Genomic DNA, 19,533 nt, shown 5'->3' on the forward strand with positions numbered 1-19,533 from the left:
AGAGATGACACCATCAATCTGACTGTGTCATTTTAGACAGATGTGTATGCTTTAGGGAATAAATGATTTGTATTCGAAAAAAATCATTTGGCTGAAGGTGATGGAAGCTGCTCCATCCGTGCTGCTCAGAGTGGTTTCAGATTCGAGGGGCACCAAAGGCAAATAAGGGACTAGAAAAAAAGAAAAATGGGGTAATTTAGAGCCTTCTGTTACTTTGTTTAGGAGCAGGTTAACTACTAAAAATCTCCTCCAAATAATTGGTCGATTTTGAAAATACAAGAAGTATTTCTGTCAGAGAACTCTTCTTCTAAGACCCATGGGAAAGAAAAAATAGGGATTCTGATGACAGGTGTATTTATTTGTTATCAGATTGGTAACAGTGGTGGTCTTTTAGAGTCAGACCAAGGGAACCGGGATGCCCCTGGGTGGAGGGTTTCTCTGTGAGTTAGATGAGATCAGAGGGGATCACTCTAGCATGATGTGGGACCTGGAGATCTTAAAACTATAACCATAGTTAACTATCTGCTCTTTATTTCTTCATTTCTGCCCCCCCCCCCCCGCCCACCTTCTACGCAATCTCTTCTTAAAGATTTATGGTATCTTGTTTGGGGTCAGGCCTTAAAAACATATATATATTTATTAACTTATTTATTTTTATTTGGCTGCGCCAGGCCTTAGTCGCAACATCCGGAATCTTTAGTTGAGGCATATGGAATCCAGTTCCCTGCTCAGGGATCTAACCCAGGTCCCCTGCATTGGGAGCCCAGAGTTCTAGCCACTGAACCACTAGGAAGTCCCTTGGGTCAGGCTGTTACTTCCCTTTAGTTGTTGACAACATCAGTTAAGAAATCTCACTGCTGTTTGTCATGGCTTCTCTGTGTCCCCTTTCCTGGGTGACTTTTCCACTGTAATAATCCTCTGTGTTCTCTTTCCTGCCCCCACTCCCCCTCCAAGGGCCTGGAGGTTAATGGAGCGTTTAACTGGTGATATGGAAGAGTAACCATGATGTATTTATTTATTAAGTAAAGGAAACTCTTTATTAGGTTAAACAGCTGAACTTACGGAACATTTATACCCCAAACTTTAAATGTGATCTAATTAGAAAGCAACTTATGAAATAGAGTCTTTGATAAATGTAGATAATTTATTTTATTTGAGTTGCTAATATATTCACAGTTTTTTAAAAATTAAATGATTATGAAAATTACAATTGAAAAGTATATTCTCACTCCTTTGCCAGACCCCACCCCCATCCTGCTTCCTATAAATACTCACATTTACTAATTTTTTTATGAATCCTTCCAAGATGTCTTTATAATAAAACAAATAAATGTGTAATTCTTATACAAAGGTGCATATTGGTATGCACCTTGCTTTTCTCACTAAACAGTATAAGTCCTAGAGACCTTTGCATGTAAGGTCATCAAAAGCTTCCATGTTTGGGAGCTGGGTTGCTGCTCATATTGTAGTGTGTAGATTCACCGTAGTTTATTTAACTGATGTCTAACTGATGGATTTTTTGTGTTATTTCTAATCTTTTGCTATAAAAACAATGCTGCACTGATCTCTGTACCCTGTGCATAGATCATCTCATCCATATTCAGATGATAGCTGTTGGAAGAATTTCCCAGAAGTGAGATTTCTGGGTCAAAAGGAAATACATTTGTAATTTTGAATGATAGTGCCAATTTGTCCTTCGTCAGGGTTGTAACATTTTTCACTCCCATCAATAACATATGAGACTGTCTCTCTGCCCACACTTAAACCAACAGCGTGTTTTCGAACTTCTGGAATCTGGCTGATGCGTGGGTATAAAAAATGGTATCTCGGTACAGTTTACCTCTCATTTTTCTCATTATGAATGAAGTTAAAACTTTTTCTTATGTTTAATGTTCACTTACTGTAAAATGTCTTTTCATGTCTTTTGATCATTTTTCTACCACGTTCTTTGGTTTTTCACTGCCTGTCGTCTGTGACATAAGTTGCAAATAGATCTTCCCGGTTAATCACTAATTTTTTTTCTCTATTATATTAGATTCTGTTTAATTTTATTTAACTTCTCTTCTTTTGGGAAAAATTTAAAGCGTAAGGCCTTTCTTGCTTTACAGAACATTGCAGAACTGTAAAACTCACCAGGCAAAGCAGTATTATTAATCAGTAGGGGAAAATAACAATTGTTTCATGACTTGAAATTTTTTGGTATGAGAACCTTAAAAAATTCTTACTGTCAGTTACAAATATATACAGAGATGAAAAATAAAACTAATATGTATTAGTACCCTGTAACATTAGAAACATTGAGAATCAGAGTTTTGTTTCTTTGTTAAAATCTTTCCAAGAGTGGGGTTCCCTGGAGGTCCCATGGTTTAAGACTCCCGCACTTCCACTGCAGGGGGCACGGGTTCAATCCCTTTGATCTGGGAACTAAGAGATCCCATACGTCACATGACCTGGCCACAAAAACAAGTCTTACCAAGAGCAGTTTGAACAGTGCTTGCCACCATCTTCTTTTTGGGTCATTTACAATACATAGCAAAGATCTTTTTTCTCTGCCTTAGTGAAATGTCATACTTCCCTCTCAGTTTGGGTCAGCTGCCTGTATTTTATCCTTTGCTTTTCAATGTCATGAAAAATCTCCAAGAGTTCCTCTTAGGTAACATGTTTTGGTCAACATCACTTCCTCTGGGATGCCTTTCTCTCTTTCATCACAACTGTTTTTCTCTTTTAAGGTCAGTTTGTTTGCCCTCCCTCTGGCTGCATGTTCCTGTCACATGTTCCCAGGGTCTGTTATTTCTTCTGTAAATCCACTTATGTTCAAGTCAGATTTTGCTCCCAGTATTACTTTTAGGTGGTTTCCCCCCCCCCCCCGCCCCCCGTAATTTTAGCTCTTTTGGCCAATCCGTTTTTCAGTTATCCATTTCTGTAAACTGTCACAGGGGTTAATCACCGAGAGACAGGAGACAACAGCTACCCACATTGTTGTCTTTCTGCGAACTGAGTAACAGATGTGAAGTGACCATTCACTGATTGGACTTTGAAAGAAGTGATATGACTGATCATTGATTGTGACGAACATCAATTATTTACATAGAAATTTCTGGATTGAAGCACTGGAGTCTCTGTTTCATGCCACTACTCATAGTTAATATATTGTGGTAACTGGAATTCAAATCCTGTTGAACTGGTGTGATTCACTACACTGTAGTAACTTATATTTGTGCATATCAGAACCATGAAAGCAGGAGCTGCCATCATAGAAAAATACAAAGAATAACATAACAAGTATCTGTGTACTCATTTGTGAGGTTTGACAGTTAGCCTTCCGCTATAAATGCTTTAAGTGTTTTTTTTTTTTTAAAGGAAATTGATCATTACCAATAAAGTTAAACTTCTCCTTTGTCCCCACCCCCCTCCTGTTTCCTTTCATAACCTCTCAACCCACATTAGCATCATAAATTCAAAGACTATCCTTATTGGAAAAGACCCTGATGCTGGGAAAGGTTGAAGGCAAAAGGAGAAGGGGGTGGCAGAGGATGAGACGGTTAGATAGCATCGCCAACTCAAGGGACATGAATTTGAGCAACCTCTCAGAGATAGTAGAGACCAGAGGAGCCTGGCATGCTGCAGTCCATAGGGTCGCAAAGAGTCACACATGACTTAGAGACTGAACAACAATATCCTTTATTTTCTCTCTTTTCGAAAGTTCTGTCCACACATATATAGAGCTTAAGAAATATGCAGAATGAGGTTTGCTCTTTTCTTTGCATCATAATTTGTTTTTTATCACACTTTCTTTCACTTTTTATATTTTTATTTCCTTCTTGAATTAATAAATATTTTTGTCTCTCCTTTCTCCCCACTAGTTTGAAATTTTTGTTTCTGTTTCATCCTATTTCTATTGAATAAGTGAAATAACTTTTGTTTAAAAAACAGACTCATATATAGGTGGATATTAAAGTGGCCTGCCCTTGTTTAGAATTCTGGTAATTTCCCCAGATCTCTCCATGGCAGCAAGCAGAGATACCCATATTTGGTCATATTTCTGTAACTATCTTTCTGATACGTTTGACAGTGGCTGTGCTCTGTTTGTCTTCCAGATTCATTCAAGAGATAGAGCACGCCCTGGGACTTGGTCCTGCCAAACAGTGTCCTCTTCGAGAGTTTCTCACCATGTACATCAAAAACATCTTCCTCAATCAGGTCTTGGCTGAGATCAACAAGGAGATCGAAGGAGTCACGAAAACATCTGACCCCCTGAAGATCCTGGCTAATGCAGACACCATGAAAGTGCTGGGGGTTCAGCGGCCTCTCCTCCAGGTAATCACATCCTTTGAACTTCTTCTTTCTGTCAGCAGTTTTCACTGACTTGGCAAGGGTTACAAATTGAAAAGAGAAGGAGAAGAATTACCATCTGTTTCCATGTTCATCAGGGACAAAATAAGAGGAAATAAATTAAATGGGCACTAGGGAAATTAAAGGACTAATGTAGAGATAATGGAAGTCCTGAAGATCTTTAAGAAAAAAATGGTTAGTTTTGAGTATAGGAGATGGTGAGCCTCATTAACATGCAGGCAACTCCTCATTATTGGCCTGAAATTTGTCCTTGAATAGAATTCTCTTTCCAGTGGTGAGTGCATGCTGAAGTAGAAGGATTTACAGGGAGGAAGTGACTCTGCCTAACCTCAATGACCAACAGTAAACCCTCAGTTCCATTTGAATGCTGATTTGGCTAGCTCACAGTGAATCTGAACCCACCTTGCAAACTGGCTTTTGAAGGTCAGATCATTTGTTAATTCAAGTGACGATCATCTTAATATGAAAATGTTACTTTCCCTATTTTAAGTGATGGTTTCTGGGCAACAGAAGTAAAACAAGTTGTTAGATATTCAGATTAATAGACGAGGTATTTATTTTACATGCTTTAAGCCAGTGACTTGGAGGTAAATATAAAACCAAAAGAAAATTTGTATTAATATGAATTTCAATTATGAATATACATTAATTACTGTTATATTGTATAATAATTGGACCTTTGCAGTGTTTCCTCATTTAAGAGAATGATAGGCACAATAGTGCATTTTTGCATATGTTGTATGATATGAGGATACGTCAAAATGTGGAAGACTTGAGCTCTTCAAAGAGACATTGGATAAATGGGATAGTTGCTTCAGTTGCCTTTCTTTACCTGCTTTACATATGTCATCCTAGATTTTCCTTCTTTGTACACTAGATTGAATAAAAATGCTGGCCCTCTCGTAGGGAAAGGTCCTAGTGTGAGCATTCTCCTTTTTTATGAGCTAAGTCTTATATGGTCTTGAGAACATAGACGAGAGGCATTCATGTCCCCCAGAACTAGAGTAATAGCAACACATCTAGGAAGGTGTTCATTTGGATTGTCTGAATCTGTGTTCCTGGTGAAGGATCTGTCCTGAGTGTGGGATGCAGAACAAGGAGAAGAGCAAAGACATGTGCTCACTTACCCTTCTGCTGGCTCATTCTTCTACTGGCTCTTTGTGTGGCCGGCCTCTTCTCTTGGTGCCAGTTCAAATGCCACTTCCACAGGGAAGCTTTTCCTGACTATCTGCCTAAGTAGGTTCCCTTCATTGGTTATTTTTCATCTTCCCTCCTCCACCTTCTCAATCTATTCTTAACACTGGAGCCAAATTTTATGGATGTATCACACAAACTCCCATTCCAGGTGACGTATGATCAGGTTCTGCCAATAGGAAGCACTAGCAGGAAGTTGGGGAGAAGGCAATGGCACCCCACTCCAGTACTCTTGCCTGGAAAATCCCATGGACGGGGAGCCTAGTGGACTGCCGTGTCTGGGGTCGCTAGGAGTCGGACACGACTGAAGCCACTTAGCAGCAGCAGCAGCAGGAAGTTGGAGGGTAAAAGGAGAAAGAGAGATTGGGCTCTTGTCTCCTTCCTCTCCGTTTTGGACCAGAGTTCTGGCCTTGGGTGCCTCCCTCCATAACGAGAGGTCCTGCCAGATAACATTTTCTCCATGGCTCCAGCTCTCCCTGGACTATGACAACACCATTTCCTCCCCTCGGTCCTTGATGAGAGCTTTCTGCTGTTACCAGTCTCTGGGAGCCTCAGCATCCCTTGTTGCTTTTTTCAATGCTGCCTATATCTCTGTAAGTCACCTCTTCATTAGTATTTCTTCTGTTAATCATCTGAATGGAATTCTGTTTTTCATTTAGGCTCATGAATAGATTTCCCTACTTAGTCACTATTTTCAGGTTTTAATTTTTTTTCTTTCTTCGCACAACAGTCATAGGTGTTTATTTTCTGGCTTGTTGATGGTGGGGGACAGGGAGGCCTGGCGTGCTGCCGTCCATGGGGTCACAAAGAATTGGACACGGCTGTGTGACTGAACAACAACAACAGGCTTGTTGATTTCCTATCTTTTCTCACTAGAAATTAAGTTCCAAACACATAGGCAGGAGGAATGTGCTCAGGAGTTTGTTGGATGAATGTATATGTGGGTGGGTGGGCAGATAGATGGTCACAGTGAATAGGTTTTGAGTGTCTTAACTGCAGAGTCAGAGTGGGAAGATGAGAAAGAGAGAGGGACAAAAACTTGTTTACTTTTATGTTATGTCTGACCATATCATTAATTTCTTCTCCATTAGAAAGCCTCTCAGTATGTATATCCCTCAAGTATCATGCTATATGCTGTACAGAGCAACTTTAATACACTTAGTGTGGTGAAAATAAAAGAAACATTGCACTACAGACAGAATCTGGGACCTAAAGATACTGGCTCATTAGACATGATAATTTTCAACTTGAGTAACAGAGACACATTAAAACTCCTAACTGGTTGACTGCAGTCTGGGCCATGTCAGGGCCCCATACTGCTGGCTCCATGGCGTCTCTGGTCCGTCTACCAACGTGCTTATCAAGTCACTCCTAACCTCATCACCAGCCATTTGTACATGTCATTACACCTCTTGTTCTTCAAATCAATGACTCCATTCTGAGGCTACATTAACAACTCCAGCCTTACCTCTTCTTTCTTTGACCTTGTCCAAACATGATAGTTGCACATAAGTGAATAAATCTTAAAAGCCATTCAAGCTATTCATCTCCAGATAGGTTTACAGAGCCCAGATACCTGCCTTCTTATTTGGTTATTTTGTTCTCCCTTTCTTCCTCAGAGTTTTATTTTTGACAGTGAAAATGAGTTAGAGCACATCAGTAAGTTTGTTTAATATTCTCAGAGTTAGGCTAAAAAAGCACATGAGGAGGAGGCTATTTTCCTTTCCCATCTTGAGAAAGTCTCTGGCTTTCTGATGGTTGTAAATTGTTCTCTGACAATTTCTCTCGTGCTCAGATATCAGTGTTTCTTAAATGTGTTTCAGTGTCACTTTAATATTTTTTTATTCCCAGCTAATTATAGGTAGCTAATATAAAGAAAAATAATTGAGAAGTAATTCTCAGTAACTGTAGCTGAGAATCCAAAGCAATTGTGAAGAAGAGAGCTTGGAGAAATATCTATATGTGTGAAAGATGCAGGAGGGCTAAGTATGGAATTCTGTGTCCTTCAAAGCCATTCTTCCTGCTCACTGTTGTTTGCTTACAGACTGGAAAGGATGGTGCCTTTCCCTGGAGGCAGCACCCACTGTCATAAAGCATCAGCCCGATGGGGTTCTCCGGGGACAGTGGACAGACAGCTGTCTCAGTGCTGCTTCCATTTATTTCATGATGTGCAGACACAGAGAACCCCGGGACACTCGGTCGTTTCCTCTCTGAAATGGCATTTGGTCAGGGTAGACAGTCAGTTATAAGGGGGCATTTATTTGGGCCATAACGTGCTTTTACATAGACTTCCAGGTGACTCAGTAGTAAAGCGTCTGCCTGCCAGTGCAGGAGACTCAGGAGACATGGGTTTGATCCCTGGGTGGGGAAGATCCCCTGGAGGAGAAAATGGCAACCCACTCCAGTATTCTTGCCTGGAATATCCTGTGGACAGAGGAGCCTGGCGGCATATAGTGCATGGGGTTGCAAAGAGTTGGACACAGCACACACGTGTGCTCACGTGCTTTTACATTGGTAACTTTACTTTCTAGGCACATAGGAAGGAAGAAAGGAAGGAAATAGGGAGGAAGAAATTACAAGCACCATGTTATAGGTGAAATAACTGTGTGGATGCTGGCCGCTGATACAGCAGCATTGTACTAGAAGTAACAGAAGCAGTAATGATAGCAGTCATAACAGTAAATAGTAATAAAGCTGACAGCTCACACTTCAACAGCATTTACTATGAGCCAGACACTATCGAGTGCTTTACATGTATTGACTTGTAAATGTTTTATATGCATTGACAACAGCTTTGTGAAGGTAGCGTTCTTATTGTTGGGAAGAAACTGAGAAACAGTGAAATTAAATAATTTGCCCAAAGTCATTTAGCTAGCATCAGTAAAACTGTAATTCAAAGGCAGGTGACCTAACCCTGGAACCCGTGTTCTAACTCAGTTTTACTCAGTGTAAGAGAATGCTTCCCTGCAAGCTGTTTATTTATTTATTTTTTTTCCTCTGCATGCATGCTCAGTCCTGTCTGACTCTTTGTGACTTCATGGACTATAGCTGGCCAGTCTCCTCTGTCCATGGAATTTTCCAGACAAGAATACTGGAGAGGGTTGCCATTTCCTACTCCAGAGGATCTTTCTGGACCAGGGATCGAACCCATGTCTCTGAATTGTAGGTAGATTCTTTACCACTAGGCCACCTAGGAAGCCAAGCTCCATTGAGTCGGTGTTGCCATCCAACCATCTCATCCTCTGTCGTCCCCTTCTCCTCCTGCCCTCAGTCTTTCCCAGCATCATGACAATGTTTAAATTGAAACATCACAGATCTTATACTTCTAATGCTGTTAGATGGAGACAGGTGGACTATGCTTCATGCTCTTACCATCTGAGAGTCCTCTGTTACCATCACTTTTTCTGCAGAGTGGCCTCCATCCATTGCAAGGCAAAGCATGCTGACTCAAATGAAAGAAATCCATTAAGAGAAATTCCTCATTTCTCCTGACTCAGATCTTCTGGCATTCCAGACATAGAGCTATGGAAACAGTTGATTGTTTGAAGTGGATACCCCTTCATGCCTTATATATCACAGCAATCAACCAACTGTTCACTCATCAGATAGGAGGAAACATTCTCTCTGTTCCCTGACTTGCCCTTGGTTTGGGGATGTAATTTGATTTATTCCTCTTTAGTGTCTCCATCCAGAAAGGGGAGAGGAGACTAATGCTTAGGTTTTTCTCCCTTAACTATCACACAGCTGAACAGACATGTTTCTGTGTGAACAAAAGATACAAGTAAAGGTGTCCCCCCCCCACCCTCCCACCAATGAAATACCTGGTATCCTTGTTACTTAGAGAGGGACCTGTGGACAAGAACATAAGACCTCTGAGTCAGAATATGCATGTATACGGCATCCCCAGGTGATTTGTACGTACATTAGATTTTCAGAAGCACTGTCTTGAATGAGCACGGCTTCCCTAGTGGCTCAGAGGTGAAGAATATGCCTGCCACTGTAGGAGATGAGGGTTTGATCCCTGGTCAGGAAGATCCCCTGGAGTAGGAAATGGCAACCCACTCCAGTATTCTTGCCTGGAGAATCCCATGGTCAGAGGAGCCTGGTGGGCTACAGTCCATAGGGTCGCACAGTTGGACACAACTGAGTGACTGAGCACACACATACTCCTTGTACGAGAGCAACATGAAGTGTGGTCCATGGACTGGTGCATCATATCACCTGCTGCTGCTGCTGCTAAGTTGCTTCAGTCGTGTCCGACTCTATGCGACCCCAATATCACCTGAGCTTGTGAGAAATGCAGATTCCTCAGCCTCAACTGTGCTCAAGAGTGGAGCTCAGGAATCTCTGGTCTGACCAGCCCTCTTGGTCATTAATAGAGGTGGAAGTTTTAGAAGCATTGTCTTACATAATACGGGCATTTCCAGCTGGAGGCTAGGCAATGGGGTTCTAATGCTGTGGGCTTCTAGCACTGCGGCAAACAACAGTAGTTACTTCAAGAAAATGATTCAGCTTTGTTTCATACAGACGCCAAATTTGTAAAAACAATATTTGCAGCGGCAGCAGAAGCTGCTTCCTAGTCTAGCACATTGCTGAATGTTGCAAAGTTCTTTCCAGACACAGGCTGAGTGTACGTTTCCTGGCTCATGTTGAGCAATGTGAGACAAGGACAGCTTTCCTAAAGCCGAGGCTTACATTCCCACATTCACAGGAGGAAAAAACCATAAACTGTGCAAGTGAAAAAGTTGAAACAATATTCAAACATCTAAAGTACATTTTCATTTTCCTCATTGCCCCAGTGTGTGTCAGAGCCCTTCTGAGAAGTGAGATAGAGGCAGCCTGCAAACCCTACATTCTTCTGTCTTCCTCATCCTTCTGAGCTCCCCACTGCTGCCTGGGGGTGTGTGGGTATCAGTAACAATTTTCATTAGAAGCACCCAAAGGCTTTCTGAACACACCCAGGGAGTTGGTTCTGTTGATCAGGGGTAAGATTCCATCCCAGAGATATGGTTCAGTAGATCAGGGATGAGGTCTGGGCATCCAGGTGTTATGAGCTGTCCAGATGATTCCAACATATACAGACAGTATTAGCATCACTTGTCGCTGGCCTGCATCTTTCTACTCCATAGAATCAATTACTGCCCTGAGAGGAAGTACAAAAAAGTTATAAATAAGGGATCCTTTCTTTCAGTCAGTTTTGTAACAAAGGGTCTGTTGGATACTTTGAATCAAGCTTGATATATAAGACTTGGGATCAGATACAAATAGATTTAAATCCCAGATGTTTCAGTGGATACTTCTGTGATCAGGACCAAGTTTCTCACCTCTCCATACCTATTCCCTGCTCTATAAAATAAGAATAATAAAATATGTGTCCTAGGAACACAGACATCATTTCTAGGGTTTGGATGGAATAATGGTTGTAAAACATGCCTCCTTCCTTTTCCATGTCACAGATGCCTGGACTTCAGCCTTGACTACTCTGATGCCTGCTACCTGCCCACAGCTTATCTCTCAACATCGCAGCCTTTTGACTTCTCCTGACCACGCCTCACCACTCCTGTTGTTTCTTTGTAGATTTCAGCCTGCATCTCCTCTCATCACTGTTTACTCACTCCTGTTCTCTGTGCTCCCTCACCCAGCTAGTAAGTGGTGTTTCCTGCTTCCTATTACCTTAGAGTGAGCAGGAGATGGTATTGTTTCACTTCCTTCCTCTTTTTCCTGGATTTGCCCACTGATCATTTGTTAGCAGCAGAAACATCATGCAATATTTATGATCATTAAAGCTAGTATGTTCATTTCCCAGGGCAAGTAAAACAAATTACCACAGACTTGGTGGTTTAAAAAAATAGAAATCCATGGACTCCTAGTTCCAGAGGCCAGAGGCCACATTCCCTTCAAAGGCTCTAAAGGAGGACCCTTCCTTGCTTCTTCCATCTTCTGGTGGTCCTGGCCTTTTTTGGCTTTGGGGAGCATAATTCTGATCCCTGCTTCCATCTTAACATGATCTTCTCCCACATTCTCCATTTTTCCTTTTCTGTCTCTTCTCAGGACACTCTCATTGAATTTAGGGCACACTTTAATCCAGCCATGACCTCACCTCAACCCTTAATCATATTTATATCCACAAAGACCCTATTTGCGACTAAGGTCACATTCTGAGGTTGCCTGTGGAATGTTGGGAGGACACTATTCAACTCACCACAGCTAATAATTTGAAGCAGTCTATATAGAATGCAACATATTCAACTTGCTATATTTTCCTAGAAAACACTCTGGCAGGAAGCAGTATAGAAGTAATGTTGTTAAGTCAATAGGGCCAGAATGGTCTAAATTCTAGATGTCAGCAAGGTTCCAAATGAAAGTTTTTGGTGGGCTGAGTGATTGCTGGAGCTCTAGTTAAGCTTTATTGAGGGTTAGCAGACACAGCTGCTTACAGTATAATGATTTGCCAGAGATAATTACACTGATGCCCAAGCCTATTATCTCCCTGGCTAAGTCAAGGTGCTGCCAGTAACCTCTTGTTGGTTTCCCAGGGAAGTGTGGCCAGCGGAAGTAGCATATTGTTTTCATCATATCAAATTATGTTAATGTGAACAATGTTGGATTTGAGTGGTGTTTGCATACAGCCAGTTGTTACCACTCTACTCATGGTACAGAATAGATTTAGTTTTTATTAGCCTAAATAGATTAGTCCCATTTAAGGTCTGCTGGAAGTCATCATGGAAATCATTAAGTGGAAAAGAGAGCTGATCAATTTTTTTTTTTTTTTTCTCCCCTGTAAGCTTGGAGAGGTGGTGCTAATGGTCTCAGTGTGCTAAAAATAGGTCTCAGAACCAAGATGCCTTGAGGCCTAATTTGATTCTTCAGTGTTTACCTAAACCTAAAGAAATACTAACTTAAATAGTAACTTTGAATTTTCCTTTGATAAAGGTAAAATAAAAGTAAAATAAAATACTCACCGACAGTATTATTTAGGCCCTTCATGCTGCACGAAGGCCTCCAGTAACCAACCACTAGTGGCCGCTTGAGGTTTTATCTGGGAAGACGGGCAACAATGTTCCTTTGTTCTTTTTGAATGTTCAGATTGTCAGCATGGCTTTCAACACTCCGCTGTCCACTTCTGAGACAGCTGAGCAAATTAAATCTTTCAGTACTGATGTGGACTTCGGGTGTGTCTTCAGATTTTCTTATCAACTTGTGTTATTTTTGTATGATTTATTTTGTTAATAGTTTAAAGCATTTTATTTGTTGTAGAATTTTTGTTGTGATTCTTCATAGCCATTCAGGAAAATAACTCACAGAAATTTCACCATGGCATGGTAGGAAAAGCATTTAAAATGGGGGTCCGGTCTCCCTGTTAGTCCAGTGACCTTAGGCAATCCCAAACCACTTATTGTCCCTCAGCTTCACGTTTCTCTATGAGAATGATACTGGCTTAAACCACCTCGTAAGATTAAGGTGATGAGTACAGCGAGATCATGTATTCGGCAGGGCTTTCTGAACTGCTCTACGTATTGAGTTGTCTCATAATTGTTATTATTGGTCCACACACCCACATGATCATTCAGAAAATCCATTAGCATTAAAGGAAATGATGCTAAGAAAACACCTACAGAAATGAAAAATATTTCCTATTAAATGAGAGGCTTCTCTAAGTTTTGCCAACAGTTTGTTTTATAAATGATTGGACAACCAATATAAGAACCTGGTATTTTCCCCCTAGAGTTTATCATGAAAATATTTGAAACATCTAAAAAGGCTGAGAAAAAGAAAGAAAACCACCCACAGCTCACTATCCAGATTTTACAGTTAGCACTTCTCTGAATTTGTTCCAGAGCATAACCAAACCTGATAAATTTGAATTCTTTTTCAGTCATTCTAGAAATGAATTCCCAGTAATTCCTAATCACTTTACCATGGTGGTGTTCACAGGTTTTTAATCTCTTACGTAGAAAATCTGAACATAAAAAGAAATATATTAAGTGAGAAAGTAGTTGCTTTGTGTTAACTGTTCAGTTTCTAAAAGTATCCATCCAGATGTTTCCTTAAAATAGTGTCATGGAACAGGAAATTGACCAACCCATGCTTGTTGTTAATCTATTACCTATAAATTGCCTTTATTGAATAGACTGCCTTTATTGAATATACTACCAAGGAATTTGCCCTTATAACTACTGATGAAAAGGGCTGTGAAGTGAGCAAATGAGAGTGATTTTTATATACATGCAGAATAGGCACATCATATGATCAACTTTTTATAAATATCTTTATAGTCTTATCTCTGGATGAAGAAGAAATAGGACCTTGTTGTCCATTTGGCTGGTTTTCATAGAAAGTCCCTGGTTAACTAGATGGGAGAAAAGGGTGTGTGTGTGTGTAAATATGCATATATTTAAACTAACTTCTATACAGTATAGCCAGTGAGGCATTTGGAGAAAACCAAGAGGGGCCAGAAATAAAGAAATCATTTTTCTTTTGTCTGCAGAAAATCATCTGCAGCCAACCCAATGCATTGTATAAAAATCATTAATGATATGAAGTTTTCCGTTTTTGAAGTCGGTTAAAAATCCGACTGTTTTCTCCAGCATTCCATTAATTCTCAGAATGTGTTTGGGACAGATTTTAACTTAGATGCAACTTTCCCAGAATTCATTTATTGTATCTGGGTTATGAGGTCAGTGTATAACACAGAGGCTGGGAAGGGCTTATCCCATGAGGAGGCATGAGGGGCTGGAGGAGGCATGAGGGGCTGCTGAATGAGAAAGTAATTACAGCCAATGACGCTTGTTTACCAGCTTTGCTTGGTACTAAGAAACTTGCTTGAGCACCAGGCTGTTTCAGAATGACATCAATATAGGGATAAGCCCTGGGTTTTAAAGGAGGATTCTGAATTTACTTTCTAAGTAAAGGCAGGCCCACTGATGGCCATCTTGGTTTTCACCTAGACTGGGCTATGTAACAGGGCTTATTCGGGGTACTATCTGTCTTGATCTTGCCTCGGCCCACTCCTTGGTGGATAAGCAGGAGAGAAGGTAATGATTAGTGACAGATATGCTGACAGGGACTGAACTGCATTAACACTCTGTCGTTCAGATCTTTAGAGAGCTGTCTTTGCCCAAAATAGATTTGACTTTACTTGCTAACAAAGGCATCTTCAGATGTATTTCTCTTCCTTAAACACTGGAGAAGAGGAAGAACATCCCATCGAGAGATAGCAAGAAGGGAGAAAAGACTGGCTTGACAGCCCAAGCAGATGATAGTCATCGTTCTTGTGAGCAGCAGGATTGCTGACCTGGCAAGATGACTGGTGGAGGCCGGATGAGCATAGACAGAGCACTGCTGCTCTTGGGGAATCTTTGAGGTCCTTATCCTAAGTCAGTTTTGCCCAGTGCAGCTCTGGCTTAGAGATGTTCTAGTGAGCCAAGGAAAAGGATGAAGACTGCCTGAGCTTGAGAGTTAAACGGTTCTTTAAGATGAACTGTTCAAATAAAGTAGATGTTTTTCTTCATGCTTTTCAAGGATCCTGTCCTGCTCAGAACCTGGCACGTGCTTTGTCTTAGATTAGACACCCTAAGATGGGCTGGTGAAAATCTGACACATCAGATATAATAAGAGAGACACGACACAGCTGGTTAATTTCCACTGATGAAATTCTAGTAAGACTAAATGATTACTCACTATACACCTCCTTTGTGCTATCACTGGACAAGGAGATGAGGATATACAAAAGAAATTTAAAGCCCGACTCCCACTTCTCAGGGGCCTCCAGTTTAGTTGGGGAATCAGAATTCCTCACGCCTATAAGTGTGACAGCAGCAGAGGACCATGGGTACCTGAACACTGAAGGTGATGGTTCAGAAGATTTGCAGTTTAAGAGAAAGATGGTAACGATGACCCTATATGCGAGACAGCAAAAGAGACACAGATGTAAAGAACAGACTTTTGGACTTTGTGTGTGAAGGCGAGGGTGGGATGATTTGAGAGAATAGCATTGAAACACGTGTATTATCATATGTGAAATAGATCGCTAGTCCAGGTTCGATGCATGAGACAGGGTGCTCAGGGCTGGTGCACTGGGATGACCCTGAGGGATGGGATCGGGAGGGAGGTGGGAGGGGGGTTCAGGATGGGGAACACATGTACACCCATCGCTGATTTGTGTCAATGTATGGCAAAACCCACTACAATATTGCAAAGTAATTAGTCTCCAATTAAAATAAATAAATTAATTTAAAAAATAAAAAAGAGTGGAGGACTCAGCTGAGGGCTGGAGAATTCTAGAAACTTTAAACAAGAGGTGGGTCCTGAACCGGACATTGTAGGATTACGTGAGCCAAATGATACATGTGAAGACACCAAAGGGATTGTTCACAAAATGGTGGGGTTAGTCTAGGTGAGTGAAGGAATGGAGAGTGATAAGCAAGGTTCTCAGGGCGCAGAACTCCCATGGAGGTCTTAAACTTTGACAGGACTATTTCCTTTGTAACAGAGCCTGGAAGGGTATACTTTAACGGGTGCTCTCTTAAGGGAGAGTGGGCTTGGGCAATTCATAGGTGAGATTAGAAGGAACCCAAATGCCTAGGAATTCACTTGATCTGCTAGGCAGAGACATTTCAAACTCAGGGAACACAGAATGGGAACCTAGTTCTCTGTGTCCCAGAGATATGTAATTCTCTTTGGAGATTTTACTTGATAATAGCTGTGCCCCAGAAAACCATCTTGTTTAACCAATGTGATAAGCTGACAATGTAGTTTTTCTCTCTGATTATTAGGTACTCTGTGTAGTCAATACACTGGTACCATGTGAGGGTAATTTCCTCTTTTATTTTATCTCAATGCACTGTGTTATAAATAGTTAAAAACAAAGCAAAAAGATAAGAGACAAAGAGCCTGGGGTCAGAAGGGCCAGCCAAGATGGGAGTCCAGTAATCCAACCCAGAGAGGAAGATGGTTTCCAACGAGTGTTTCTCTCTCAGACAGAAGCTTCAGGTAGTAACCTCACGGCTGCCTGAGGTTTGATGACCCCCAACCTTTTGCTTGGATTTGAAGTCATTCTTTTGACTCAGTGTCGTGATTGGGCAAACACCCACCCCAGATGTGTTTACTTTCTGGGATAAGTATTGTACTTGTTAATCATCATCAGGTTTTTCTCGCCGAGCCTTCAAACGGCAGCCACTGGATGGTGTCCTGCCCTTCATCACCTCTGTCCACAAGAGCAGCCGCTCGGCTGCAGCATGTTTGTATTTGTTCAAAGATTAAGCTGTACATTTCTCCCTTATTACCTTTTTTAGACACACAGGAGCTCTGTCAGTTAAAGCCCTGCTTTGGGGAAAAGGCAACACGCAGCTAACTCATTAACAGGTTATCTATGTCATTATGTCCTTTTTGGATTGTACATATTGGAAATCGTCTTTTGAGGAGAAAAAAGAATCCATCTAGGCTTCTAGTTTCCCTTTCTTTTTCTTCCTCATTTTTATCTGCCTTTTTTCCCTCCATAGTTACAGCTATTCCCATGATGGATGGTCATATCTTTGGAGTCCAGAATACCCTGAGTATTCACTTGCAAATAGCTACAAAGTCAAGTTCAGATAACTGCTCTTCAATGAGAGCTATTCTGTACCTTATTGGACCCACACTACTTCTCTTGGCCCCATTGCAACCACAGGAGTTTAATTGCTTCTTCCTTTTTATTCCACAAAGCGTTTTTTAGTTTGTTCTCCTCTTGGTTGTTCCAAGGTCAAGGCTGCCTATCAGGTGCTTGCAGAAGTGCTCTGATGACCTTGCTTGCTGTTCTTGCCCGTAGCTTCCAAGGCTGGGTCCAGAATGAGCAGCTTACCTGAGTGAGAGATGGCTAGTTGGTACGTGAATTTCGTACCTCTTGAGCAAGACATATCTGTCCTTCCATCCTTTCACAGTTTTGCTTTGGAGCCAAAAGAAACCTCTTATACTTAGTAGGCTCTCATTTGGTGAGTGAGTAAAATAGAAATTGCCAAAATAGAAATTGCCTTGAACAATTATGTTCAAGGATGGCCTTCGGCTTACAGTTAGGTAAAGGGTGTATAGAAGCAAACCTATGTTGTTTGCCAAGGAAAGGAGCTCTAAGTTTTATGGTTCTTTAAACATTTTATTTTAGAAACATCCAAGATTTATAGAGAAGTGGCAAAGATGACACACTTCCCATACACCCCACACTCAGTTGCCCCCTCTTATTAGTATCTTATATTCGTATGGTGAATTGATTGCAATTAATGAACCAATATTGATACATTCCTGTTAATTAAAATCCACACTTTATTCAAATTGCCTTGTCTTTCACGTGATGTCGTCTGTTCCCAGATCCCATCCAAGATATCACATTATGTTAAGTTCTGTCTCTTTAGGCTCCTCCCTGATATGACAGTTTCTCAGACTTTCCTTTTTTAAATGGCCTTGACAGCAAGTTAGGTATGTTGCAGAATGTCCTTCAGTATGGACTAGTCTGATGTTTTTCTCGTGATTTGACGAGGGGTATGTGTTTGTGGGGGGAAGACCACAGAGGTAAAGCATATTTCTCATCATGTCACATCAAGTATATATACTGTCGGCTTGATTCATCACTGTCAGTGTTAACCTTGCTCTCCTTGCTGAGGCTTAGATTTCTCCTTTAGAGAGTTCCCCTGCCCCTTTCCATAGGTTACTCTTTGGACTGAGTGAAGTCGCTCGGTCGTGTCCGACTCTTTGTGACCCCGTGGACTGTAGCCCACCAGGCTCCTCCGTCCATGGGATTCTCCAGGCAAGAATACTGGAGTGGGTTGCCATTTCCTTCTCCAGGGGATCTTCCCAACCCAGGGATCGAACCAGGTCTCCCACATTGCGGGCAGACGCTTTAACCTCTGAGCCATCAGAGAAACCTTACTCTTTGGAAGGAATTCATTATGCACAGCAGACACACTCAAGGAGTGGGGAGAAAAAAGAGTGAGGATTTATGCCCCACTTCCGTGAAAATAGAATATCTGCATAAATGATTGGGAAGGCTTCTGCCTGAAAGATGTGTCCCTTCTCTCCCATTTTTGTATTTATTCAATCATTCATTATGAACTCATAGATTTTTATTGCATACAGTGGGTTAAAATCCAATACTGTCTTTGTTTTCTGTTTTAAATCCCAGCTTTGGCCATTGGAGGCTCCTGTATCATCACCCTTGTGATTTTTTTTTTTAAGCACTTATTTTCTGGTGCCCCAAGATGCTACGAGCTCCATCTTTGTATTTCTTACCCCAGTCCTAGAATCAGCCATTTTTCCCAGAAGCTCCAGTTCCTGTTATTAGAGAAAATAGAAATGCCAACCAAGATCTGGGGATTTGATATGATTATTTTTACTTGGGTGTCATTATGTCTGTCCTCTCGGTCTACAGAGAAAGGAAATACATGTGTATGCTAACTCGTGTATATATTCATATCCCTGTATATTTCTGTATGTGGCCCCTTTACTTATTGAGCTAAAACTGAGTTTATACTGACGTCTCTGCCTCAAGTGCATTGCCACATGGATCATTCTAACCTCCTCCTCTCGCTTATCTGTTACCTTCCTCTCCCACAGTGAAAGAACCTCCGACCGCCTATAATCCATGTCCCTAACTGTTCAATTCCAGCTTCCATGCATAGCAATATCAGAATTGATAACCCCCACCCTGTGAAAAACAACTTTATTCAACTCATTATAGTCCTTATGTATAATTTCTTCTGCCTTTAGTTTTGTAGACTTTACTAATTTCCAGAATTACTTGGGCTAGCACCTTTTTCTCTCACTTTCCTTTAAAGAGGGTTATTTTAGACATTTGTGATATAGTTAGATGGTTTTATCATATTCTGTATGTCGTTAAATTTAAGGTATTGTAGGATACCTTAACCTCCTAAATGAATTTTTAATTTGCATATATTAAGCTGTATTATAAGTTCTGTGGGTTTTGATAAATGCATAATGTCATGTATTTACCGTTAAAGT

The 19,533-nt window shown here is 41.0% G+C and overlaps 1 protein-coding gene across 2 annotated transcripts in view; it reads left to right on the forward strand.

Moving 5' to 3' along the window:
• The window catches only part of EXOC4 (exocyst complex component 4), an 803,152-nt gene that overhangs the window by 563,180 nt on the left and 220,439 nt on the right, over positions 1–19,533 (forward strand). The window contains exons 11-12 of one of the 2 annotated variants that reach the window (XM_070369029.1): positions 4,098–4,317; positions 11,004–11,148. In XM_070369029.1, the coding sequence (XP_070225130.1) occupies positions 4,098–4,317; positions 11,004–11,024 (241 nt within the window). In that variant the 3' untranslated portion in view covers positions 11,025–11,148. Of the gene's footprint in view, positions 1–4,097; positions 4,318–11,003; positions 11,149–19,533 lie in introns of those variants that run through there. The other variant, XM_070369027.1, reaches the window with a different exon arrangement.

The sequence above is a fragment of the Bos mutus genome, chromosome 4 (assembly GCF_027580195.1).
Source record: "Bos mutus isolate GX-2022 chromosome 4, NWIPB_WYAK_1.1, whole genome shotgun sequence".
Lineage (NCBI taxonomy): Eukaryota > Metazoa > Chordata > Mammalia > Artiodactyla > Bovidae > Bos > Bos mutus.